This window comes from Phalacrocorax aristotelis, chromosome 3 (assembly GCF_949628215.1).
Source record: "Phalacrocorax aristotelis chromosome 3, bGulAri2.1, whole genome shotgun sequence".
Lineage (NCBI taxonomy): Eukaryota > Metazoa > Chordata > Aves > Suliformes > Phalacrocoracidae > Phalacrocorax > Phalacrocorax aristotelis.
This window is the reverse complement of record NC_134278.1, coordinates 1578450-1603680: the sequence shown is the minus strand read 5'-3', so window position 1 is coordinate 1603680 and position 25231 is coordinate 1578450. Positions and strand designations below refer to the sequence as shown.

The 25231-nt window shown below is 62.7% G+C and overlaps 1 protein-coding gene and 1 long non-coding RNA gene across 13 annotated transcripts in view; one reads left to right on the top strand and one right to left on the bottom strand.

Annotated features, from left to right (window-relative positions):
- Window positions 1-25231, top strand: part of PTK2B (protein tyrosine kinase 2 beta) — a 34228-nt gene that overhangs the window by 5488 nt on the left and 3509 nt on the right. For 6 of the 11 annotated variants that reach the window (XM_075086401.1, XM_075086400.1, XM_075086399.1 and 3 more), the window contains exons 2-25: window positions 12766-13013; window positions 14119-14297; window positions 14433-14520; window positions 14867-14946; window positions 15131-15193; window positions 15589-15643; window positions 16334-16474; window positions 18083-18157; window positions 18255-18356; window positions 18793-18910; window positions 19140-19179; window positions 19269-19315; window positions 19619-19672; window positions 20032-20129; window positions 20213-20297; window positions 20806-20906; window positions 21002-21117; window positions 21357-21457; window positions 21683-21772; window positions 22337-22541; window positions 22994-23102; window positions 23241-23306; window positions 24005-24130; window positions 24945-25091. In XM_075086401.1, coding sequence (XP_074942502.1) covers window positions 12766-13013; window positions 14119-14297; window positions 14433-14520; window positions 14867-14946; window positions 15131-15193; window positions 15589-15643; window positions 16334-16474; window positions 18083-18157; window positions 18255-18356; window positions 18793-18910; window positions 19140-19179; window positions 19269-19315; window positions 19619-19672; window positions 20032-20129; window positions 20213-20297; window positions 20806-20906; window positions 21002-21117; window positions 21357-21457; window positions 21683-21772; window positions 22337-22541; window positions 22994-23102; window positions 23241-23306; window positions 24005-24130; window positions 24945-25091 — 2534 coding nt within the window. Of the gene's footprint in view, window positions 1-6266; window positions 6326-12729; window positions 13014-14118; window positions 14298-14432; window positions 14521-14866; window positions 14947-15130; window positions 15194-15588; window positions 15644-16333; window positions 16475-18082; window positions 18158-18254; window positions 18357-18792; window positions 18911-19139; window positions 19180-19268; window positions 19316-19618; window positions 19673-20031; window positions 20130-20212; window positions 20298-20805; window positions 20907-21001; window positions 21118-21356; window positions 21458-21682; window positions 21773-22336; window positions 22542-22993; window positions 23103-23240; window positions 23307-24004; window positions 24131-24944; window positions 25092-25231 lie in introns of those variants that run through there. The other 5 variants (XM_075086408.1, XM_075086407.1, XM_075086406.1 and 2 more) reach the window with 3 other exon arrangements.
- On the bottom strand, window positions 9953-11510 carry LOC142055692 (uncharacterized). Of its 2 annotated transcripts, none has more exons than XR_012659995.1 (2): window positions 10482-11510; window positions 9953-10391 (listed from the first exon to the last, which is right to left on the bottom strand). It is a non-coding gene; the product is annotated as an uncharacterized LOC142055692 (long non-coding RNA). The 2 variants fall into 2 exon arrangements; XR_012659994.1 differs by having other exon boundaries at window positions 9953-10374.

Here is a 25231-nt window from a genome sequence, read left to right as displayed (position 1 = left end):
ATGCTGCCCACTGTGTCATGCTGCCACCCTGCCATGCTCCCACCCTGCCATGCTCCCACCCTGCCATGCTGCCACCCTGCCATGCTGCCACCCTGCCATGCTGCCCACTGTGTCATGCTCCCACCCTGCCATGCTCCCACCCTGCCATGCTCCCACCCTGCCATGCTGCCCACTGTGTCATGCTGCCACCCTGCCATGCTCCCACCCTGCCATGCTGCCCACTGTGTCATGCTCCCACCCTGCCATGCTGCCACCCTGCCATGCTGCCCACTGTGTCATGCTCCCACCCTGCCATGCTCCCACCCTGCCATGCTGCCCACTGTGTCATGCTCCCACCCTGCCATGCTCCCACCCTGCCATGCTGCCACCCTGCCATGCTGCCCACTGTGTCATGCTCCCACCCTGCCATGCTGCCACCCTGCCATGCTGCCCACTGTGTCATGCTCCCACCCTGCCATGCTCCCACCCTGCCATGCTGCCCACTGTGTCATGCTCCCACCCTGCCATGCTCCCACCCTGCCATGCTGCCCACTGTGTCATGCTCCCACCCTGCCATGCTGCCACCCTGCCATGCTGCCCACTGTGTCATGCTCCCACCCTGCCATGCTGCCACCCTGCCATGCTGCCACCCTGCCATGCTGCCCACTGTGTCATGCTCCCACCCTGCCATGCTGCCACCCTGCCATGCTCCCACCCTGCCATGCTGCCCACTGTGTCATGCTGCCACCCTGCCATGCTCCCACCCTGCCATGCTGCCACCCTGCCATGCTGCCACCCTGCCATGCTGCCCACTGTGTCATGCTGCCACCCTGCCATGCTCCCACCCTGCCATGCTGCCACCCTGCCATGCTGCCACCCTGCCATGCTGCCCACTGTGTCATGCTCCCACCCTGCCATGCTCCCACCCTGCCATGCTGCCCACTGTGTCATGCTCCCACCCTGCCATGCTCCCACCCTGCCATGCTGCCACCCTGCCATGCTGCCCACTGTGTCATGCTCCCACCCTGCCATGCTGCCACCCTGCCATGCTGCCCACTGTGTCATGCTCCCACCCTGCCATGCTCCCACCCTGCCATGCTGCCCACTGTGTCATGCTCCCACCCTGCCATGCTCCCACCCTGCCATGCTGCCCACTGTGTCATGCTCCCACCCTGCCATGCTGCCACCCTGCCATGCTGCCCACTGTGTCATGCTCCCACCCTGCCATGCTGCCACCCTGCCATGCTGCCACCCTGCCATGCTGCCCACTGTGTCATGCTCCCACCCTGCCATGCTGCCACCCTGCCATGCTCCCACCCTGCCATGCTGCCCACTGTGTCATGCTGCCACCCTGCCATGCTCCCACCCTGCCATGCTGCCACCCTGCCATGCTGCCACCCTGCCATGCTGCCCACTGTGTCATGCTGCCACCCTGCCATGCTCCCACCCTGCCATGCTGCCACCCTGCCATGCTGCCACCCTGCCATGCTGCCCACTGTGTCATGCTCCCACCCTGCCATGCTCCCACCCTGCCATGCTGCCCACTGTGTCATGCTGCGCGCCGCGCTCCCGTGCCCAGCGCCGCCGCATGCAGGCCTGCGGGAAGGCAGTCACCGCTTCCCTGCCCCGCAGCAGGAGCCTTTTCCTCCCCTCATTCCAGCTCCGGTTCCCGAGTTAGAGCCGGGGGAGGGGCCGGGTGTGGGGCTGGGGGGAGCCAGGCTGCAGGGCTGGGCGGGGGCTGATTGCAACCCCCCCTCCCTGCTCTGACCCGCAGCAGGCCATTGGGCAGAGGAGGAGGAGGAAGGGGGATTGTCTTCATCTCCCTCTGCCGCTGCAGCTAGAGGCAAAATACCTGCCTGTGTTGCCAGGATCTGGCCTGTCCCCGTGGGGCCCTGCTGGGGCCGCTTCCTGCAAACGGGGAGTTTCCACCTGGCAGAAACTGGGGCATTTTGCTGCTTGGTTTTATCTCCAAAGGCTGAAGCACGGAGGTGTTTCGGGCGGGAAATCCCCCCTCTCACCCCCAATGCCGTCCCCTTGCAGACAGCGCGGGGTGTTCGGCCGGCTCCGCTCCGCAGCGCCAGCATCGCTGCCCTGGCCCTGTGCGGAGGCACGGGGTGAAGGGAAGGTGCTTTTCCCCCTGCTGGGACCTGCGCTCCTGGCCCCAAACCAAAAGCAAACCTCGAGGTCAAAAACTGGGGACCTCGCACTGGAAAAAGTTTAGAAATCGCCTGCTTTGGGGGAGTTCAAAGGGAATAAACGTTGTGTTTTGGCCCGAGCTGGTGAGCCCGCAGCTCAGGCCTGGCAGATGGAGAGTTGAAGGCACCTCGGAGGGTCATTTAGCTTATTTTGTTCTTTAAACTCATACTTAAAATGTTTCTCTTTCCAAGAGAAATGCTGAGAACTTTGCAGAAGGTGAAAAACCTTTCCGTTTGGTGGGGAGCGGGTCTTGTGTAAGCCTGTGCAGCAGCTAGGAGTGATTGACGAGCAAGAAAATAAAATGCTTAATGAAACATCAGCAATTAATTTGCCCCAAACTCAGCTGAATTCCCCTGGGAAATGCAAACTTCCAGCATTTTGCAAACCCAGCCGAGTGTGCTGGGACTGCGCCGCTCTAACGCGGCCTGACTGGACCCGACGGTATCGATAATGTAATGGGTGGTGTGGCACCTGCCGAGCTTATTGAGAGGGCTCCGTGGTGGAACCCGGCAGTTTGGAAAGGGAAATGAGTTTCAAAGCAGGGCTCGGGGATGACTTCCAAGCAGGCGCTCGGCTGGTTTTTTTGCCAGGGGAAGTTGTCACCACGCGGTGTGGCCACAACCGAGGGCTTTTCCAGGCTTCGGAGAAGGGGCTGGAGCTTGAAATTCCCTGGCTGGGGAATTTCCCAGTGCCAGCTCCCTCCCAGCCTGACGCATAGAGGTGGGTTTCTATCCCCGAACCTCTATTTTCCTTTCCCTCCCCCTTCCCGAAAGGAAGCAGGACCTGCATCTCCCGTGATCCCCACGGGTTGCCAGGCGACCGGGGATGCTTAGCGACCGGGTCCTTCCCGCCGTGCCAAAAATGATCCTGCAAGCCCTCGTGTGCTCCGCTTCCTTCTCCCACAGCAAGGTTACCGGTAAATACACCCCCCCTGTTCCTAGGAAGCTGTTTCCCCTCCCTGAGGGGGGACTTCGAGTGCTGCTCAGGGGTTATTTTTAGCCTGAGGGTGTTGTGTGAGCTTGGGTGGTTTGGTTTGGTGGGGAAGGTTGAGCCCTGCCAGTGCACCCCAACCGCTTGGCCCCGTGCTCCTGCCTCAGCCCTGTCCTCCTGCATCATCCCGGAGCGAGAAGCGCCTCCCGCACCCCCCTTACAACTTTCCTCAAGGGCTTTGGGAGCCCCCCAAAACTGATTTGGAGAGCTCTTCCAGGCTAGTGGCACATTTGACCCTTTTCCTTACACCGCAGGCCCATTGTTGTTGGCTGGAGCAGTGTCGCACCTATTTTTGGTTGTGAAAGTACAAGAAAAAACACAGACCAAGTGATAATTTCATTATTAATTGTAAGAAGGAGTGGGAGCCCCGGGATGACCCCTGTGATATGGGGTTGTAGCACATCTGCAGGGCCCTGGGACCTCGGTCCCTTAGCAGGACTGGCTGGAAACCAGATCTCAGAGCCTGCCCGCCATCCTTTTTGTGTCTGGCAGCTGCAGGCAGCAGGCAGGGGAGTATAAAAATGCAGCTTTACTGGCTCGGGTGTGAGTTGTTTCTCTTTTGGCATAAAAGATTTAGGGTGAACCCCTCTTCCTGCAAAGCCTGGGGCTGCTTGCTCTCTTTTCCCCCTGCAGCTGTGGGATTGCTCCTAGCTGGAGCAGCATGGAGAAGCCGATGGCGTGGCCGAGGGGCGATGCTCAGGCAGTTCTGGCAGGAAGGTCTCCATCAGGGTGGAGACCAGAAGGGACGGTTGTAGCAAACCTTGCATCTGAAACCCGGGTAGTCTGCCCTGGGGGCGAGGATGCTGCGGCCCCTCTGCAGCCTCGGGGCCCAAAAAATGCTTGGGGGGCAACTGCAGCGCTCCCCTGCCCGTGGAGGAGGCGGCCAGGAGCAGTTAGAAGGGGCTCAGGGGGGACATTTTCTCTTCAGGACCAGGCACCGCATTGGCCATGGCCAAAAAAGCGGCGCTGGGGGTCCTGAGCCCCTTGCTCCACTGCACCCTCATGGGGAGCCTTGCACTGGCACCTTGGGGACCGGCGTGCCAGCAGCCTGCCGTCTCCTCCCCGAGCAGCTGCCGGCATTGCCGCCGTCCCCATCTCCTGGTGAGCCGTTCCTCCCCAGATGGTCTTGCCTCGTCCCATCCCTATCTCCAGATAAACAGCGCTGCTCTGCGCCGGGAACACGGAGATCTTTCCCCCGTGCCTGAGTCACCCCCTTCCAGCTGAGCTGCTGCGTGTGGGCTTTGACGGCAGCTCGCCGGGTGTTATTTCTAATTCCCCGCGAGCGCGTCGCCGCTGCCGGCCGTCTCACCAGCTGTTGGGGTGCAGGTCGCAGTCGTGGTGTCATGATGGGAGACGGGATGTGGGGGGCAGATGGGATGCGGGTCTGTGCCCCGCCCTGCACCCAAAACCAGCCACACCAATGTTTTCCCAGGCTGAAAAACAGGAGTGCCCCTTTTCAGTGGGGAGTACCCCCCCACTCCCCGCAGGAGACAGGACGAGATGTCCGGGGCTGCTGTTGTAGCAAGAAGGGTGTCAGATGGGCAGAAATGCGATGAGGAACCTGAGGACGTCAGGGGATGCTCGTTGTCTGCTGGGGGTGGTTTTGGCTGTCCTGGGGAGCTGCTGCACCAGGGATGGGGGGTGTCAGTGAGGTAGGGGGGGTGTTTTGGGGTCCCTTAGCAGAGGGGACAGCGCCTCCGTACCTGCTCCAACCCCCTCCCGGGTGGCCCATCCTCGCCGGCCAAAGCCTGTGTCATTTCCTTTGCTTTGCGAAACGCAGGCTTCCTTTGCGGGGATATCACGTGAGGAGCCCTCGGTCCCCAGCCTGCCCCGGCACTGCCTCCCCCAGGGCGGGGAAATGGGGGTGACAAGACCGTCCCGGTGCCCCCAGCCAGCTCCCACCGCTGGACCACGCTCCCAGCTGCTGTCCCACCTTGCATCCCACCTCCAAGGGCTGTCGCATCCCGCTGCCAAGCCGGCAGCATCATGCATGTACCGGGGATGTGCCAGGTCCAGCTGGTGCAAAATCCTGCAGGGAGAAACCCTCGCTGGTGGGAAAGGGGAGAGATGCTGCGGGCGGGCAGGACTGGGGAAAGAGGGGATGCAGAAGGCGATGGGATGTGTAAGGAGGCAGGACAGCCAGCACTGCACGCTATGGCAGAGGCTTGGATCTGGCTGGAGACCCTGGCAGCACCCTGAGGCATGTTTTTTGTGTTGCCAGCCCTTGATACCTATCCATGATCTGCGGTGGCAAGGCAAAAACCTGTTCCCCGTGCTCGATGGGGACAGGGCTGAAATGATGGATGGGAGCCGGGCAAGGCAGATTTGGGGTAGATATGGGGATTGAGAGATAAGGCTGGGAGTGCAGCGGGGTGGCCAGACCTCTGAGCGTGATGGCACCCATCCCCGCTCCCAGTTATACGGTGGAAACTCACTGGTTTCGGTGCTGAAGCAGGGCTGGAACATGATGCTGTAGGTGCCAAATAGGGTAAGGAGCCTGTCTGTTCCCCGGGGAACCTGAGCAATAAAGTAATGAGTCATTTAAATACCTGCATAGATAGGGGAAGGGCCTGGGGCAGAGCAGGCAGCCCTGCCTGCTGCGGCCCTGCCTGCACTGTCCCCTGCCACTGAGGAATGATGCTCGCGGGGGTGACTCGGGCTGGGCTGGGGTCCCTGCGCCAGGAAGAGACCACGGGGATGGGGTTGCTCCCAGGGCTGTGTTTTCCTTGGATGCAGCTGGGATCCAACGTGGCAGATGCTGAGAGAAAGGGCAGGATGGTTCAGGGAGGGATGCACCGCGTCCCAGCGTGAGGGATGGTGGAGCCCATGGGCCGATCTGGCAGCCGGAGACCCTCCTGGGTGTCCGGGGGAAGTCGCGGGTCACCACTGACCCCGTCCCCTCTTGGGTTCTCAAGTCCGGCGCTGGTGGAGACCACCCAAACTGGTCTCCCCAGGCTGAGTGAGCTGTGCCTCAGTTTCCCCATCTGTATGACGGGCTGGAGCAGCGGCTTGCAGCACGTGCGCGAGCATGCCTGCGCGTGGGCCCTGCCTGCCTGCATGCTATGCAAATGCCTCTGCGCACACTTGTCAGCCGCAGCAGGAAGCGCCGGCTCTGTCAGCACGGGCTCGGTGTGGGGACGGAGGGGACGGCCGCCTCTCCGTAAGTGCCGCTTGCCTCCTGCTCCGCCTTCCCTGGGTGCCCGGGTGCCCCCGGGGTGGGATGGTGGGACTGAGACCCTCACCCCGAGGAGGTGGGCGAAGGGCTGAGCACGTGCAAACTCATCACACTGAGTTGGAGAAGGGGCTCGGTGGGGGTTTCAGCATGTCACTGCGGCCATGGCCGTCAGCCCAGGTGTGTCTGGGGTTTGGGGTAGGGTAGGGCTGGAAGAAGCGACACTGGGGGCACCAAACATTTCCAAGAGTGTGGGAGCGACCAGAATACTTCCTGGTCCTGGGCTGTGCTGGGGTGTGGGACGGGAGGTGGCTCTGAGCCGCCGTGGGGACCTTTCAGGGTGTCACTCTCAGGATAAAGCAACAGAGGTTGGAGCGAGGGGATGTTGGTAATGGTGCCAGCAGGGCAAGCTCTCGGCTTTGTTTTGTGGGCTCCTCCGTCCCCGTGTGCCTATGTCACGCATCTGGCATGGCTGTCCCCACTGGGGACAGAGCCAGGCTCCCGAGGGACGTGTCCCCATGCCAAAGGGGAGGCAGCAGGCAGGGCATGGAGGTTCGGGGAGCTCTGGCTGTGGCCAGGGCCCCTCTCCATCCTCCAGCCAAATGGCCCCTGGGATGCCCAGCTTGGGAGCAGATGGGGTGTGCACGGCCGCGGTGCAGGCAGGGTGCAGGCAGCGCCTTCACTGCGCTTGCTGGCTTTAATTCGGACGGGCATCTCGGCCCAGGCACGTCAGGGATGAGCAAGGGAAGAGCGTGAGCCCAGGGCATGCAGGGGCTGGGAGGCTGTGGGGTGCTTGGCTGGAGGGACAGACCATCCCTCGTATCCGTGTTGGGCTTGAGCAGACACCGAAATGCGGGAGGTGCCCTTGTTCATGCTGGCTGCCTCCAACCCTGTCTGTCTCCGGCCAGGACGATTGGAGGTGCTGCTCTGCGGCAGCGGGGTGCTGGCTGTGGGGTGCTCCCTGTGGGGTGCTGGCTGTGGGTGCTCTCTGCGGGGTGCTGGCTGTGGGGTGCTCCCTGTGGGGTGCTGTCTGTGGGTGCTCTCTGCGGGGTGCTGGCTGTGGGGTGCTCTCTGCGGGGTGCTGGCTGTGGGGTGCTCCCTGTGGGGTGCTGGCTGTGGGTGCTCTCTGCGGGGTGCTGGCTGTGGGGTGCTCCCTGTGGGGTGCTGGCTGTGGGTACTCTCTGCGGGGTGCTGGCTGTGGGGTGCTCTCTGCGGGGTGCTGGCTGGGGGTGCTCTCTGCGGGGTGCTGGCTGTGAGGTGCTCTCTGCGAGATGCTGGCTGTGGGGTGCTCTCTGCGGGGCGCTGGCTGTGGGGTGCTCTCTGCGGGATGCTGGCTGTGGGTGCTCTCTGCGGGGTGCTGGCTGTGGGGTGCTCTCTGCGGGGTGCTGGCTGTGGGTGCTCTCTGCGGGGTGCTGGCTGTGGGTGCTCTCTGCGGGATGCTGGCTATGGGGTGCTCTCTGCGGGATGCTGGCTGTGGGGTGCTCTCTGCGGGGTGCTGGCTGTGGGTGCTCTCTGCGGGATGCTGGCTGTGGGTGCTCTCTGCGGGATGCTGGCTATGGGGTGCTCTCTGCGGGATGCTGGCTGTGGGGTGCTCTCTGCGGGGTGCTGGCTGTGGGGTGCTCTCTGCGGGATGCTGGCTGTGGGGTGCTCCCTGCGGGGTGCTGGCTGTGGGTGCTCTCTGCGGGGTGCTGGCTGTGGGGTGCTCTCTGCGGGGTGCTGGCTGTGGGTGCTCTCTGCGGGATGCTGGCTGGGGGTGCTCTCTGCGGGATGCTGGCTGGGGGTGCTCTCTGCGGGGTGCTGGCTGTGGGGTGCTCTCTGCGGGGTGCTGGCTGTGGGTGCTCTCTGAGGGGTGCTGGCTGGGGGTGCTCTCTGCGGGGTGCTGGCTGTGGGGTGCTCTCTGCGGGGTGCTGGCTGTGGGTGCTCTCTGCGGGATGCTGGCTGGGGGTGCTCTCTGCGGGATGCTGGCTGGGGGTGCTCTCTGCGGGGTGCTGGCTGTGGGTGCTCTCTGCGGGGTGCTGGCTGTGGGGTGCTCTCTGCGGGATGCTGGCTGGGGGTGCTCTCTGCGGGGTGCTGGCTGTGGGTGCTCTCTGCGGGGTGCTGGCTGTGGGGTGCTCTCTGCGGGGTGCTGGCTGTGGGTGCTCTCTGAGGGGTGCTGGCTGTGGGTGCTCTCTGCGGGGTGCTGGCTGTGGGGTGCTCTCTGCGGGATGCTGGCTATGGGGTGCTCTCTGCGGGATGCTGGCTGTGGGGTGCTCTCTGCGGGGTGCTGGCTGTGGGTGCTCTCTGCGGGATGCTGGCTGTGGGGTGCTCCCTGCGGGGTGCTGGCTGTGGGTGCTCTCTGCGGGGTGCTGGCTGTGGGTGCTCTCTGCGGGATGCTGGCTGGGGGTGCTCTCTGCGGGGTGCTGGCTGTGGGGTGCTCTCTGCGGGGTGCTGGCTGTGGGTGCTCTCTGAGGGGTGCTGGCTGGGGGTGCTCTCTGCGGGGTGCTGGCTGTGGGGTGCTCTCTGCGGGGTGCTGGCTGTGGGTGCTCTCTGCGGGATGCTGGCTGTGGGTGCTCTCTGCGGGATGCTGGCTGGGGGTGCTCTCTGCGGGGTGCTGGCTGTGGGGTGCTCTCTGCGGGATGCTGGCTGGGGGTGCTCTCTGCGGGGTGCTGGCTGTGGGGTGCTCTCTGCGGGGTGCTGGCTGTGGGTGCTCTCTGAGGGGTGCTGGCTGTGGGTGCTCTCTGCGGGGTGCTGGCTGTGGGGTGCTCTCTGCGGGGTGCTGGCTGTGAGGTGCTCTCTGCGAGATGCTGGCTGTGGGGTGCTCTCTGAGGGGTGCTGGCTGTGGGTGCTCTCTGCGGGATGCTGGCTGGGGGTGCTCTCTGCGGGGTGCTGGCTGTGGGGTGCTCTCTGCGGGGCGCTGGCTGGGGGTGCTCTCTGCGGGGTGCTGGCTGTGGGGTGCTCTCTGCGGGGTGCTGGCTGGGGGTGCTCTCTGCGGGGTGCTGGCTGTGGGGTGCTCTCTGCGGGGTGCTGGCTGGGGGTGCTCTCTGCGGGGTGCTGGCTGTGGGGTGCTCTCTGCGGGGTGCTGGCTGGGGGTGCTCTCTGCGGGGTGCTGGCTGTGGGGTGCTCCCTGCAGGGTGCTGGCTGTGGGGTGCTCTCTGCGGGATGCTGGCTGGGGGTGCTCTCTGCGGGGTGCTGGCTGTGGGGTGCTCTCTGCGGGGTGCTGGCTGGGGGTGCTCTCTGCGGGATGCTGGCTGTGGGGTGCTCTCTGCGGGGTGCTGGCTGTGGGGTGCTCCCTGCGGGGTGCTGGCTGTGGGGTGCTCTCTGCATCCCGCTCCCTTGCAGCCTTGCTCATCGAGGCAGGGACACAGAGGTGACATCCAGCCCCGGCCCTGCGGGCTCAGCCCCGTCGCTGCACTGAGAGTGTGAGGGGATTTGTCGTGGGAATGGGACTGGAGGAGGAACAGAGAAGATTAGAAATGAGGAAGATGGAGAAAAGCCAAAGTGAAACATTCCCAGTGCACGTGCTTGGGACAACAGAGAGCTGAGCTCCCCCTCCCCAGGGGCAGACTTGGACTATCATCTCCACCCCATCACCCCCCTTGGAGGGTCCCTCGGAAACCCAGAGGATGCAAGATTCGCTTTTTTGCTATTTAGCAGAGGAGATCTTTATTTTAGAAGCTTTTTGGGTACCGGCCTTTTCTGCAGAGCAGCAAGAGATGAGCAAAGCCTGAAGTGGCAGCTTTCTGTGCCCGCTGGCAGAGGGAGGTTGCTGGTTTTGCTTGACCCTGTTGGTCTTTGAGCCTGTGTGAGCAGGAGACACTCGTCCAGCACAGCGTGATGGTGGGCAGCTGCAGCGCAGGTGCAGTCTGCAGGCTGGTGTCGCTCAGGCAGGTAGCATTCATGATATCTGTCGCAGGGATGGCCTTGGCTTCTTGGCTTCCCCAGCATGGCCAGAGACAGGGCAGGACAAGGGGGGAGGGGTGCCCTGGTTGTCCCTGCTTTGGCCAGCCCTTACAGCCCGCATGAGAACGGGACATGGCCCATGGGTCACCTGCAGAGACCTGACCAGAGAGATGTTCTGCAAAGGATGTGGGTTGCTGCAAGACAGTGCCTGTGCAGCCTGAGACAGTGCTGCAAATTTAAAAAAAAAACCCAAAAAACACAAAACCTGGTAAGAAGAATGAATGTGAGCTCACACACGCGTGCCCATCAGCGTGGCTGGGCTCGCTTCTGGCCCATGCCGGAGGTGAGGGTGCCCAGCTCAGCGCTGCTGCCTTGCTCGGGTCCAAGGTTAGCATCCCAGCATCCCATCGCTGTCGTAGCCGTGCCACGCGGATGCAAAGTCTCTTTCCCCTGTTCCCTTGGAGAAACCTGGAAAACAAAGTCTGGGCCATCCACGCATCCCCCTGCTGCCAGCAAAACCCTTTGTACGGACCTGAAAGTGCCAGGCTACGCCGCGTGTATTTTTAGGACAGTGACTCAAGAGAGGTGCTTTAAAAAGACGAAGCTCGCGGGAGGCAGCACACAGAGTCCTGCTAGCACACAAGCTCGCACAGGGCTGTAATTACAGCGAAGCCGCTTCTAAGTGCTGTGCAAACGATGGTGCAAATCCCAGCGAGGAAGGGGGAAATGGGAGAGAAAACCTCGGCAGCCAGCCTCGGGAAGGGTTTCTGCTGGCAGCTCCTTGCTACATGTTTTTCTTGCCGTCTCCCCGGTCGGTGCTTGGTTTTGCGTAGGCCGGTGATGGGGGGGGGGGTGGCTGAAGCCCCCCCGACTTGCGGTTCAGGCTTGTGGCGTGGGGCAGAGCATCCCTCGAGCCCTGCAAGGGTGACACCAGCCCACGCTCGCTGCCCCCACCCCAGGTTGGCGCTGCCGGGTGCCCAGGCAGCCAGCCGCGAGGTTTGGATGCATTGCCCTGGGTGAGATGAGGGGTGCTCTGATCCTTTTTGCTGCCGTATTAGAGGCTGTCTTGGCCCCCGTGGGGATCGTGGGGAGGGCAGGACCCTCAGCCCCACGCACTGGGATGTACAGGACATCCGCAGCTGGTCCCACACACTCCTTGCAGCATCTTCCAGGTCTGCTCTTCACCCTGCCTGCCTTCTCAGGGCAGAGATGAGACCCTCGGGCAGCCCAGCCCCAGCCCCTCCCCAGCCCTTCTGCCCCTCCAGAACCCCCCCCAGAGCCACACCAGGACCGTCCCAGGGTGCAGACCCGGAGCGATGCCCGGAGAGCTGCAACGCTCTGGTTTACAAACAGCTTCTCGGCTGTTTAATCAGTAACTCGAGGCCTGAGCTCAGCCGGGCTCTGGCTCAGAAGCAGCCTAATGGGTGAACTTTCACATTTTTTTTAATTTTACTCCCATAAAAATGCAGTTTGCAAACCTGAATTTGCCCCGTGCAGCTGCCTGAGGGGCGGTGAATGGACGTGCTGGCTGGTGTTGGGCTCACTCAGGCTCTGTGCAAAGCCCTCTGCTTGCCTGGGAAGCTGGTAGCCGGGCTGAGACAAACACCTTTGTCCTTAGGGGGTTACATGAGCCGAGTTTGCCCAGCCTCAGCTCATGTGCATGTCCAGAGAGATGGAGAAAGCAACCCAGAGCAAACCCTCTTCTGTATCAGCCCAGTCTATCTTGCAACCCAAAAGCCACATGAAGAAGAAAATTTTTGATCCATTCAGATTGCCTAAAACCCACATACCCCATCAAATGTTTTTTTTCAGCAAAGGGAAAACTCAAGCCGCTTCCCTTCTGGCTCAGATGACATTTTTTGAGCAGGCTTCTGGGTTTTATCCCCGCTAAAAATAAAAGAGCAAATCAATATAAATCAGTATCGCCCTTCCAGGGGAGAAGGGACACGGCTTGCTTGCCCCATTTTGCTTTTTATTGGTTTTTTTTTTTTTTTTGCAAAGCTATCTGCTAAATTCAGCTCGTTTGGGAGGTCACGTTGTTGAACCACAGCTGCAGCTGCAGGGGTAGCCGTGCTGGGAAGCTGCAGCCTGAAGCCTTCGCTCAGGTTTCGCTGGGGGGGAGGTAGTGGTGAGTGCAGGGGACACAGAGGTGTTGCTCCGGAGGTGCTGGGGACACAGGGGTGTTGCTCTGGAGGCGACAAGGACACAGAGATATTGCTCTGGAGGTGACAAGGACACAAGGCTCTGCTCAGAGGAGCTGGGCTTGGGGTCCCTGTGGTACCTGGTGGCCATGTGTGGCTGGGGTGTACGATGGGAGGGAGGGCACCCTTTGTCACACTCTATTTTCTCTCTCGGTCTCTGTCTCCATCCACCTCCACGTCTCCATCCCTTCCCTCCTTCCCTTCCCCACCCACCCCAGGGTGTCCCCATGCCACCCCTGCCTCTCCCATCCCCATCCCGCTGACCCTCTCCCCACCCCCACCGCGCAGGGTGACACCCCCCCCCTTCCCCAGGGTCCCCACGGTGCCAGCGCGGCGTCTCTCCCGCAGGGAAGGGATGCTCAGCTCCTAGCGGCCCCGGCATGCTGAGGATGTCGGCCATCCCCGAGGTGCTGGGTCGCCCGCGGAGCAGCTCCTCCCGTAGCCTGGCCGGGACACTAGAGACCGCCCTGGGCATGGGGACGTTGGAGATGGACAAGGAGGAGATGCGCATCCTCAAGGTCTGCTTCTACAGCAACAGCTTCAATATGGGCAAGGACTTCAAGCTGGTGAAGTGCCCCGTGACAACAGAGATCCGGGTATGTGGGCAGCGGGGTGGGCAGGGGAGGGGAGGGGAGGCTGTTTTGTCCACCTGGCATCAAGCTAGCTCCCTTCCAGACCCCCTTTCCCGTGGCATGGTAGCCCCCAGAGCCCCGTGGCTCGCATGCACCAAAACCCGGAGGACGGAGAGGGAATTTATCCATCTCCGGTGGCCCAAGGGAGTTTGAAAAGAGCAAGGGCTCATCAGCCCTGCTGCCCGTTCCTGCAGCAGGGATCGGCCCCAGCAAGTCGCTGCTGGTCTCCTTCGTGGGCTGCAAAGAGGAGTTTCCAGGCCACGGTTGAGCTCAAGAAGACATCCTCGGGCACAGCGGTGCAGGGAGCGGTGGGAGGAGGCCAGAGGACAAGGGCTGTCCCCCTCCTTCCATCTCCAGGAGGAGGTCGTGGGCATAGCAGAAGGCTTCAGAGGAGTGGTCGGGGCAGGACAGGACTCACCCGGCTGGGAAGGAGATGCCTGGGGGAGGGAAATGCAAGCGAAGACATGAAATGGTGAGGGTCCGGCTGTCCCCAGCGCAGGGAGAGCACAGCCAGCAGGACACAGGAGCAGAGCAAGCCAGAGGCGGTCACAGCTTGGCCACCGGTTGTGTTAAAAGCCATCAGTTTTTAGTTGTCTTTTTGGCTACTAGAGTGAGAGCAGAGGCCTGGCAGGGTCCTGGGGACTCCCTGCCCGCACCGGACCAGTTCTGGGGCAGGAGAAACAAGCTGCACTTCAAGCTTAGCAGCAACAGTGATGTCTGCTTTGCTACCTGCTCACAACCAATACCGTGCACCAGGTGTAGCTCAGCCGAGGCATAAAGAAGGGTGGAAATGATCCAGCTGGGCTTTTATCCCTGACCAAAACACCTCTGGGAGTGTGGACGGTACATGTTCAGGCTGTGGGCTGTTGCGGAGCAAGCTGGAAGCATCTTTGGAGGCTTCACATGGAGACGGCTGGGGCTGGTGGCTGTGCCCGGGGCTGTCTTTTTGCTCCAAGGACATTTGCATTGTGGTTGCGCTGTATTTCCTCCTCGTTTTCCTCCTATCTAAAGCTCATCTGGAGCCCAGCTGGGGATGCTCAAGTCTCAGCCTTGCTCCTTTCCACCGCAGGAGGTGATCAGGTCCATCCTGGTGAGCGGCCGCATTGGGCCCGACATCAAGTTGGGGGAGTGCTACGGGCTCCGCCTGAAGCACGTGAAGTCGGACGAGATCCACTGGCTGCACCCGGACCTGACGGTGGGCGAAGTGCAGGAGAAGTATGAGTGCCTGCACCTGGAGGCCGAGTGGAGGTAGGACCTCACGGTGGTGGTGTCCCTCTCCATGCCCCCAAACCCACGTGGGGCAGGGGCATGGGAACCACCGAGCCCCGCTAGAGGGAAAGCTCCTCCAGCGTGGTCCTCATCGAGGGGCTCTCCTGTTGCTAGGTATGACCTCCAGATCCGCTATCTGCCCGAGGATTTCATAGAGCGCTTCAGAGAGGACAGGACCACCTTGCTCTACTTCTACCAGCAGGTCAGAGTTGGCCCTGGGGGTCTCCTAGTCCCAGCCAGGTCTGCTCTCCAGCCACCCTGTCCCACCCCCCCGGCTCCAGGAGGTCATTTCCTCCTCTCCAGCCCAGAAACCATGATTCCCCAGAGCCCCAAGACCTTGCAGCCCATTTACCTTCACCGTGAGCTTGCTCACGGGCAGCCCCCGTGGTCCCATCCCACTGCTGGATCTGTGCATCTCCATCAGGGACAGCCAGTCCCCAAGCCCTTCGCCCCGCTCCTGTCCCTGCTGCATCCCAGCGCGGGATGCGGGAGGGTGCGGGCTCTGCCAGCATCCCCTCCGCCTCCTGACCCCCGCGTCTCCTCGGCAGCTCCGGAGTGAGTACATGCAGAATTACGCCAGCAAGGTGAGCGAAGGCATGGCCCTGCAGCTGGGCTGCCTCGAGCTCAGGTACGTGCCTCCGCCTGTCGTGCCGCAGCAGGAGGGCTGGGGAGGATGGGGGAGCGGGGTCTGGGGCCGTGGAGGGTCTTGCAGGGGAGAAGGGAGCTTCCAGCTCTTTCTTTGCCGTGGTGGGGGGACGTGGCGGAGGGACATGAGCGCAGGGCGGCTGTCTGATGTCCCTCCCTTCTTGCAGGAGGTTTTATAAGGACATGCCTCAAAATGCGCTGGATAAGAAGTCCAACTTCGAGTTCCTGGAGTGAGTAGGCACAGCCCATCCCACTGGGCAGAAAACCCCTTACCCCTAAACCCCCCACCCCATCCAGCCAGTCCTGAGGGGCTGGGGATCTGCAGATGGCCTTCATCATCCTCCTGCAACTCCTCATCCTCCCACGGCTCCTTATCCTCCTGCAGCCATCAGCCCTGCTGACGGGGAGGGAGCAAGGAGGGGGAGATGGGAACCTTTCACCCAGCGCTGGGTGGGTTGCTTCACCCCCAGGAGCACCCCTTTGCCCCTCAGCACCCGCTTTGCTTGGTGCATCCCACCCACCCCCCCCCCACTGGTCTGCAGCTCCCCGGGGGGGCCCCCACGCAGCGCCGGGAGCGGGGTTCCCCGCGGGGCTGTTAACGTGCACGGGGGTCTCTGCTCTCCAGGAAGGAGGTGGGTCTGGACCTCTTCTTCCCCAGCCAGATGCAGGAGAACCTGAAGGTGAGGGACGTGTGTGGGGGCGGGCGGGCAGGGCTGGGTGCGCGGCTGCGAGGCGTGGAAGCATGCAGGGACGTGGCGGGGGGTGCTTACCTGCGTGCATCGAAGCGCAGATGTGGATTTGCACGTGTGTGCGCGTCTGCCCGCACTGGTGCACGTGCGCGGCTGTGCTCACACCCGTGGGGGTGTCTCTGCACGCGCACACCCGCCTACGTGTGTGCGCATGTGCGCATCGGCGGGCGTGGGTGGGCTTGCACACGCAGGTACGTGCACATCTGCTCACACTCGCGGAGCTTTGCACGCGCTGGTGGAGGGGCACCTGCTCCTGCGTGTGCGTTCACATACAGGGCCACGTGTGCTCCTGTGTGGATCGGGTGGCTTTGCACGTATAGGCGTGTCGCCTCACACACGTGAAGGTGTATTTGCATGCGCGGGCGTACGTGCGCGTGTATCTGCAGGCGTACGCGCGCAGGCACATCTCGCGCGTGGCGGGGGCGTCCCGCACGCACACGCGCGTGCATATGCGCGCACGTCGGTTTGCACGGGCGCGCCTGCCCACACGCGAGGACCTGGGCGCGAGCGCGTGCCCGTGCGCGTGCCCGTGCGCGTGCCCACGTGCAGCTCGCGCCCTCTGCGCCCCCGCGGCGTGCCTGGCACGCGCCCGGCGTGGCTAGCGGCCAACTGTGCCCGCAGCCCAAGCAGTTCCGCAAGATGATCCAGCAGACCTTCCAGCAGTACGCGCTGCTGCGGGAGGAGGAGTGCATCCTCAAATTCCTCGCCACCTTCGCCACCTTCGCCAGCATCGACCAGGAGAGCTTCCGCTGCGAGCTCATCGTGAGTGGGGTGGGCTGGGGTGGGGATGGGGATGGGGAGGGGATGGGGATGGGGAGGGGATGGGGTGGGGTGGGGTGGGGATGGGATGGGGATGGGGATGGGGAGGGGATGGGGTGGGGTGGGGTGGGGATGGGATGGGGATGGGGATGGGGATGGGGATCGGATGGGGATGGGGTGGGGTGGGGATGGGGATGGGGATGGGATGGGATGGGATGGAGATGGGGATGGGGATGGGATGGGGATGGGGATGGGGATAGGATGAGATGGGGAGGGGAGGGGATGGGGATGGGGATGGGGATAGGATGGGGATGGGGATGGGGATGGGGATGGGATGGGGATGGGATGGGGATGGGGATGGGGATGGGATGGGATGGGGAGGGGATGGGATGGGATGGGGATGGGATGGGGATGGGATGGGGATGGGATGGGGATGGGGAGGGGAGGGGATGGGATGGGGATGGGGATGGGGATGGGATGGGGATGGGGATGGGATGGGATGGGGATGGGATGGGGAGGGAATGGGGATGGGGATGGGGATGGGATGGGGTGGAGATGGGGATGGGGATGGGATGGGGTGGAGATGGGGATGGGGATGGGATGGGGTGGGATGGGACAGGACTGGATAGGATGGGGATGGGGTGGAATGGGGATGGGATGGGACAGGTCAAGATGAGATGGGATGGGAGCGTGTCCCCCAGCCTGGGGTGCTTTGGGGCCAGTCCCATCAGCTGTGCCCCCATGTGTATGGGGGTCACTGAAGGATGAGGACAACCTCCATCACAAGCTGGTGTTTGAGGCTGCATCTCCCGTGCCCTTAAACCCAGCAAAGTCTTGCAAAAGACACCACCGCAGTCATCCGTGCCCTTAAGCCGATAATTAACCCTGGGCGGCGGGGCAGCAAGCTGCCACCTGACGCATACCCGGCACCGTGTGGGCAGTGCAGAGCGAGATGCTCGCAGGTGGACAAAGCCACCCTGCTGTGGGCTGCTCCCTCCCGCAGCCCCCAGGCTTGGAGAGGAGCTCGACCATGCTGAGCTCAGGGGAGGCCCCGCGAGGAGTTTCCAAGGCTTGGAGATCACTCGCTGTCGCCCAAGGGAGGCACAAACCCAAAATCCCCCGGGGAGGGACTGCTGGTCTTGTAGCCCCCCAGCATCACCTCCCTGAGGAGAAGCTGAGCATCTCTCCCCTCCCCACAGCAGGGAGAGGCCCTGAGGGGGACCCTTTTTGGAGGATGCTGAGTCCTGAGAGGGGCTGGGGGTGCAGTGGGGGCTCTGGGGACCTTCCACACCCAGGGGTCCAGGCCTGGTGGGTGCAAGCCAGTGCCTGCAGTTTGCTGAACCCCTTTGGGACAAGAAGGTAACAAACCAGGAGCGTTGGGAACCCCATTTGGGCCAGGAGGAGGAAAAACACCCACACTGGGCTCCTTACCTTGCACCACCCACCGTCCCCTCTCCAAACCACCCTCTCTCCAAACCTCTCCAGGAAGGTGACTTTTTTTTCCCCAGGGCGTCTCACATATTGCAGTGGGTTGAGGGGGGTGGCCTGGCTCTGGGGGTACACATTTCCCCCCAAAAAAATTTGCATCCTCCTTCTGCTGCCCTCCCCCAGCAAGGGTGGAACATCACGGTGGACCTGGTCATCGGACCCAAGGGCATCCGGCAGATGACGAGCAAGGAGGCCAAGGTATGGGGTGGGTGTTGGGTGCTGGACGGGGAGTGGGGGGTTGCTGCTCTTAAATTGGTGGTTAAAGTCAACGCCGGGGCTCTGGCTCTCTCCCCAGCCCACGTGCTTGGCCGAATTCAAGCACATCAAGTCCATCAAGTGCTCCAGCGTGGAGGAGGGCCGGGCGCTGCTGCAGTTGGGGCTCAGCGGCACCCCCCAGGTGAGAAGGTATTGGGGGGCTGTCCCGGCTTCTGGGGGGGGTGTGTAGGTGGGATGGGGATTCCCCCGGGGCCGTGGGATGGCATCGCATCCCTGCGGGTTAGTCAGGACTTGGTGGGTGACTGAGGGAGCTCCTGCCTCCAGCCCCGGCCGAGGAGAGAGTGTCCCCCAAAGCAGGGCACGTCCAAGCTGCCCTGGGGGTGCCCCTGTCCCAAGGGTTCACCCTGCCCAGGGGTGGTTTGGTGCCAGGCATGTTGGCTGTGGTGTCCTGGGGTGCTTGGAAGGATGGCGCTGGAGAAACTGGGGTCCGGTGTAGAGCAGGGAGGTGGTCACTGAGCTGCCCGAAGGTAGAGAGAAGGGGGACCCCTCTCCCATCCCAGCATCCCCCTGCTCCAGCTCTGGGCTCACCCGCCCCCTGTCCCTGCCATCTCCACCAGTCCCTGACTATCAAGACAGCTTCACTGGCCGAGGCGGAGAACATGGCCGACCTCATCGACGGCTACTGCCGGCTGCAAGCAGGCTTGGAAACCTCCCTCATCGTCTTCCCCAGGAAAGGTAAACACCCTGAGGGGCACCAACCCCAACAGGGTCCCCACTTGTGCTCCCCCGAGCCCTCCTCTGCTCTCTCCGTGGCCACAGCATCACCTGTGGCTTTGGAGTGACCCCAGCTGAGACCCACCAAACTCACTGCATGTGTGGGCGAGGTGTTAGCGGGGGTCCCCAGCACCCATCAGGCTCTGACTGGGGGGAGCTGGGAAATGACTGTCTGCTGTCCTGTCCGCAGAGCGGGAGAAGAGGATCAGCCTGCCGCAGATCCCAGCCCCGTGAGTAATGCCTGGCCCCAGAGCAGGGCTGGGACCCCGTCCTGACCCCCCACCCCGCCCCCTGACCCCGACCTCCTCCCACCCCACAGGCACCTGGAGGAGAGGCAGTCCACCCTGTCGGACAGCATGAGCGTGGGTGAGTTTTTTGGCTCCTTCCTTCCCACCAACCCCAGGGCTGCAGGCAGGGCTGTGGGGTACCGCTGCGTGGGGGTGTGGGGGTGTGGTGAAGCTGGACACCCCCAGCCCTTTGTCCGGGGTTTGAGGTGCAGCCAAGCACCCCTGGAGAGGGCCAGACCAGCGTCCCGCACGCTCCTGCCAGCTGCAGTGCCTGCAGGGGCTGCTCCAGGTTGGGTAGCCAGACCTCATGGGGATGCTGGAAGAAACCCCCCTGCCCAGTGAGCTGCCTGAATCCCTGCCTACAACCTCCTTCTTGCCCTAGACTCTGATATTTATGCTGAAATCCCCGATGAGTCTTCAAGACCGAGGTCTGGAGGTAGGTGCTACACCCCCTGGGTGCCCTCTTGCCCATCTCTCAGCACCCCAACCAAGCCCTCCCACCTCCTCCTGCCCACCCCAATTTCCCACCCCATCCCTACAGAGCTGGGAGCAAGGTTTTGCCCGCACCGCCCACATTACCCCCCAGAGGGGCTGAAGGAGCAGGGATCACCCTGTGTGCCATGGGGCAGGACCTGTGGGTCTTTGCCGAGGGGGTGATGGAGAGGGTTGGTACCCGGGGATCGCCAACATCTCCTGTTTAGCGCAGGGGCTCTGCCCATGGAGCAGGCAGGGGTACAGGCAGCCTCCTACCTGCTGGCGCTGCCACTTCTGCCCTCCCCTCCCCTGTCCGTGAAGTCCAGCACTATGGGATCTCCCGGGAGGACGTCACGTTGGGCAGGATCCTCGGAGAAGGCTTCTTCGGAGAGGTCTATGAGGGGATCTACACCACCCCGGTGAGTGTCCTGCCCTCTTCCTGCCCCCTCCGTGTCCGGGGGGAGCAGGGTAAAGCAGCCCCCACCCCTCCTTCTCCTTGCAGAAAGGGGAGCACATCAACGTGGCTGTGAAGACCTGCAAGAAGGACTGCAGCCCGGAGAACAAGGACAAGTTCCTGAGCGAAGCGGGTACGCCGGGGGTCCTGCAGCCCACCAGGCTCGCAGAGGCAGGCAGGGGACAGATGTGGGGGGGCCTGGCAGTGTTTGCAGCGTTGCAATGGTGGAGTGATAGGGACAGGATAGCTGAACCCTGCCCTGGCATCCCCTGGTCCCTGTCTGGGGACAAATTGCCACTGCAACGCAGGACAGAGCAGGAAGAGGGAGGTGTCCTGTGCCCTCGCCCCTGTGACACACATGGCTGATCTCCAAAATACCTGTTTTATGGGAGGGATGGCTACCAGGGTGGGGGGAATAAAGCTGCTGAATCCTTGTGTGAGAGCAGACGGGCACCACCTGGATGTAGATCCCTGGGGAGCTGGAAACCAGGGGTCCCAACCCCTTTGGAGACATACTAGGCTATCCCTGGCAATTCCTCCTGCTCTGTCTCCGGCTTCAAGCCCCCTACACTGCAGGGCAGGGGCTTGGGCTCCTGGAGGGGGCCCCCCATGGCAGGGTGTCTGACACAGTCTCCCCGCAGTGCTGATGAAGAAGCTGGACCACCCCCATATCGTGAAGCTCATTGGCATCGCAGAAGAGGAGCCTACCTGGATCATCATGGAGCTCTACCCCTATGGAGAGGTGAGCGGGGTCCCACTGCTGGAACCTGTCCCATCCCCCTGCCACCCTTCCTGCCCCTGCTCGTCCCTGAGCCCCCCTCGCTCGTCCCATTGCAGCTGGGGCAATACCTGGAGCAGAACAAGCACTGCCTCACCGTGCCCACGCTCATCCTCTACGTGCTGCAGATCAGCAAAGCCCTCGCCTACCTGGAGGCCATCAACTGTGTGCACAGGTAGGGCAGGAGGGAAAAGGAGCAGGATGCCGGGAGAGGTGGGGGACAGCAGGGACCACAGGAGAACAGGCAGGTGGGGAGCAGAGAAGCGGGCGGAGGCAGAGGCTGGCAGCATCCTTTGCTGCAGACCCCTTTTGCAGCTGGGTGAGCTGGTTGTCTGGGTGTGAGCTCTCCTTCTCCATCCCTTCTCCATCCCTTCTCCATCCCTTCTCCCCAGCCAAGGTTCTCTCTCCTTGCAGGGATATTGCTGTGAGGAACATCCTGGTGGCCTCCCCAGAGTGCGTGAAGCTGGGAGACTTTGGGCTCTCCAGGTACATCGAGGATGAGGAGTACTATAAAGGTAAGAGCTGCATGATGGGGTTGGGGCGAGCCCCAACCCTGCGAGGTTGGAGCAGGGATTGCATTGCCGCCATGCAGTGGGGCTCCCTGCAACAGCAGGATGGGGTGGTGGGAAGGGGCTGGGGCAGAGGCCGCGGGGAGACCTCGCTGCCCTGCCTGTGCTGGGGCTGCTCCATCCCCCCTCCACCACCTGTCTCTCTCTGCCACCGTCTGTCTCTCCCCACAGCGTCCGTCAGCCGTCTCCCCATCAAGTGGATGTCACCCGAGTCCATCAACTTCCGCCGCTTCACGACGGCCAGCGACGTCTGGATGTTCGGTGCGTGGTGGGACGGGGCCGGAGCAGGGTCCCGGGCATCGTCCGCCTCCCGTGGCATCGTCTTGGTGCACAGGGACAAATCCTGCTCCAGAGCGGGGGTGTTATCCCAGCCTTGCCCTTGGGGAAAGGCCTCCTGGGGCAGAGCTTCTTGCAATCCAACCATCATGAAGTGCTTCCTCCTCTTCCAGTGAATTCAGGGCAGTCAGGGGGCTGTGTTAAACTCCACCCCTGTATATATCCATCTCCCTGCCTATCAGCCCACCCCCATGGCCTCTGGTGCTCATCTGTCCGTCTGTCTGTCCCTAGCAGCCCTATGGCCAGCAGCAACCAGGAGCTGGGCTCCCTGCAGCTCCCTGGGAGAGCAGGCAGCTCTTCTTTCTGCATTTTTCACCCAAGGACCAGAAAGGTCGAGCAGCCTTGTGTCCCTGTGACCTTGTGCAGGTCACCAAGTGACCTGGTGTCACTCAGCAAAGTGTGGCACCGTCACAGGTCCCCAAAAACCCACGCAAGGAGCTGATGCCCCAGCTCTAGCATCAGTTGAGGTTGCTCATGTTGCTCCCACAGCTGTGTGCGTGTGGGAGATCCTAAGCTACGGCAAGCAGCCCTTCTTCTGGCTGGAGAACAAGGACGTGATCGGGGTGCTGGAGAGGGGCGACCGCCTGCCCAAGCCCGACCTCTGCCCCCCCATCCTCTACACCCTCATGACGCGCTGCTGGGACTACGACCCCAGCGAAAGGCCCAAGTTCAAGGACTTGGTTTGCAGCTTGAGGTGAACAGGGAGGTGGGGGACTGATGACGGGCTGGGGGATCCGTGGTTTGACGGAGGGGTGGGCAAGTGGGTGAAGGAGAAAATTTAAGCCATGTGACGTTTTTAGGTCTGGAGATTTCTGGCCAAGTCCAAACTCAAAGGACCATTTGAGACCATCTGAGCCCACCTGGGGTGGTGGTGCCTGGTCTGAAATGGAAATGCTTTGCTTCCCAGGGAAGGGTCTTGCAGGGGAGCTCTGACCCCACATCTCCTGGGGTCAGCCGTGGTGATGCCGAAGTGGCCGGCCCAGATCATGCTCTGTCCTCTCAGTCCTTTCCTTTTGCTCTTCCCACCCTTCCTTGCTCCCTCGTGTTTTCCACGGCCCATCCAGCTCAAGCATCCCCATGCTCTGGGGTACGGGAGGTGTGCCAATGCCCTCTCCTGGGACTGTCACCCTCCGTCTCCCCCTGCAGTGAGATTTACCTGACGGAGAAGGAGCTGGCCAAGGAGCAGGAGAGGAACAACCGCCACCGGCCTCCCAAAATCATGGAGCCGCCGTCCTTCCAGGAGCCACCTCCGAAGGTGAGGAGCGGGCAGAGCCCACGCGGGCAGTGCCCGCAGGTTCATCTCCCTGCCTCAACCCGCTGGTGGGTGCTGCAGAAGTGGGACCTCCCTGATCTTGCACCCACTGTGCATTTCTCCCTTCTCCACTCCCTGCAGCCCAGCAGACCCAGGTACAAGCCACCACCCCAGAGCAACCTCCTGGCTCCCAAGCTGCAGTTCCAGGTATGGTTGCATGGCTGGAGCATCCCACAGGGACCTGAGCGAGGGGGGGGTCAGTGCCAGAAAGCCGTGCCTGGAGCTCGAGTCTCGGGGGCTTGTGACTTTTGGGGCTCCGAGGTGCCCCACGCCACCACCGAGTGCCTCCCACCGCCTTGCCAGCAGGACACCGCACCGCTCAGGGCTCAGCCCTGCCCTGCCCTGCCTGCCCTGTGTTTTGTCCATCGCCCTCAGAGCTGGCAGAGAGGCTTTCGCCCTGGGGAAGGGCAGTTTGCACGCTTGGCACCGGCCGGTTTGCACGCACAGCTGGGAGGAGAGGAGGGTCGCTGCTCCCTGGTGTCACTTGGGCTGATTTTGGCTGTCCTGTGGGGGCATCGGTCACCCTCCCTGCAAGGACCAGCGCTGGCCTCTGCAGCATCAGGGTGAAGCGCTCAAGAGCAACTATTTTAGGCAGGGGTGCGGGCAGCAGCGCAGGAGGTCTTAAGCCCATGCTCAGGGTGAGGAAGAGCCAAGAAATCTTCCTCCATCAGAGGAAGGTCCCGATCCTGCTGCGCGGATGGGTGTGAGGGCAGAGGCTGCTCCAGGTGCAAAAGCCGCTCTCCCCCGCGTTGTCTGCTCCATCTGTCTGTCTGCACTAACTCCCTGTGGCCCTGTTTTGTGCCCGTGCCGCCCCGCTGCCTGCCCCCCGCCCCGCCCACCCGCAGGTACCCGAGGGTCTGTGTGCCAGCTCGCCTACGCTCACCAGCCCCATCGAGTACCAGTCTCCGGCCAACTCCCTGCACACCCCGCCGCTCAACCGCCACAACGTCTTCAAGCGCCACAGCATGAGGGTAAGAGAGGGATTCCCCCATCCCGTGGCATCCAGAGGACATCATGGTTATAGGTGGCCTCATCCCGGGCACGCCGGGGACCTCGCAGGAGGCGAGGGCTCGGTGGGAGGGATGCTCGCTGCACCACGCTCCGCTTCGTGCTGCCACCTCCGCTGCTTTGAGCTCAATGTTGCTCCCAACCCGGCTGCTGGAGGGCCAAATCCTGTCACCCCATGGGTGCTGTTTGCAGGCCGGAGGGATCAAGCCGGTGAAGGACTCCAGGGTGTCTCCAGCCCCTTGCCATGCATGCTTGCGCACACATCCCGGTGAAGGCACGTTGGTGGGCAAGCAGTTGGCGCGGTGTCCCCAAAAACAGGCAGGGGACGGGTGACTTCCCCTCCTCGGAGCTTTGGGTCGGCTCCTCACGCTCAGCGTTGTCACCTAAAATGCCGGCGGTGGTTTGCAGCGTGAGCTCGGTTGCTCTAGCCCCGAAATCGGGGCCAGGTGTTGGGGTGCGTGCCGTGATGCTCTGCGTGGTGTGCCAGCACGGTGGTGCCGAGTGGCGGTGCCGTGGGCGTGATGAGCTGCTCCCCAGGCTGGCCCGTGCACGATCCCCACGGCTCACACACGGGGCTGGCAAGTGCCAGGATGCGGTGGTGGGACATTTCCCCTCCCTGCTGTAAACACAAGTGCTCCCCAAATTCAGTCTGGGGGTTCGCGGCTGTTAGGGTCTGGCGCATGGCTTGCATGCACGGAGCGGGGCTCTGGCTCCCGTGCTAACATCGGGGGGCTCTGACTCCTGAGCCCCCCGGTCACTGCCAGCTCTGCACACCAGGAGGAAGATTTCCTCCGTCCCAGGAGCAGGGAGGAGGCGCAGAAGCTCTGGGAGATTGAGAGTCTCAAGATGCAGCAGGTCCTGGACAAGCAGCAGAAGCAGATGGTGGAGGACTACCAGTGGCTGCGGCAGGAGGAGAAGTCCCTCGTGAGTGGCCTCAGGATGTCTCCAGCTCTTGCACCCTTGCAAAGGTGGTGGAAGAGCCACAGCAGCCCCTGAGGTTGCTTTTCGTGGCTGGAAAAGCCAGTTTTCATTGGAGGAACGGCTCCTCCAGCAGCCAAATCTCT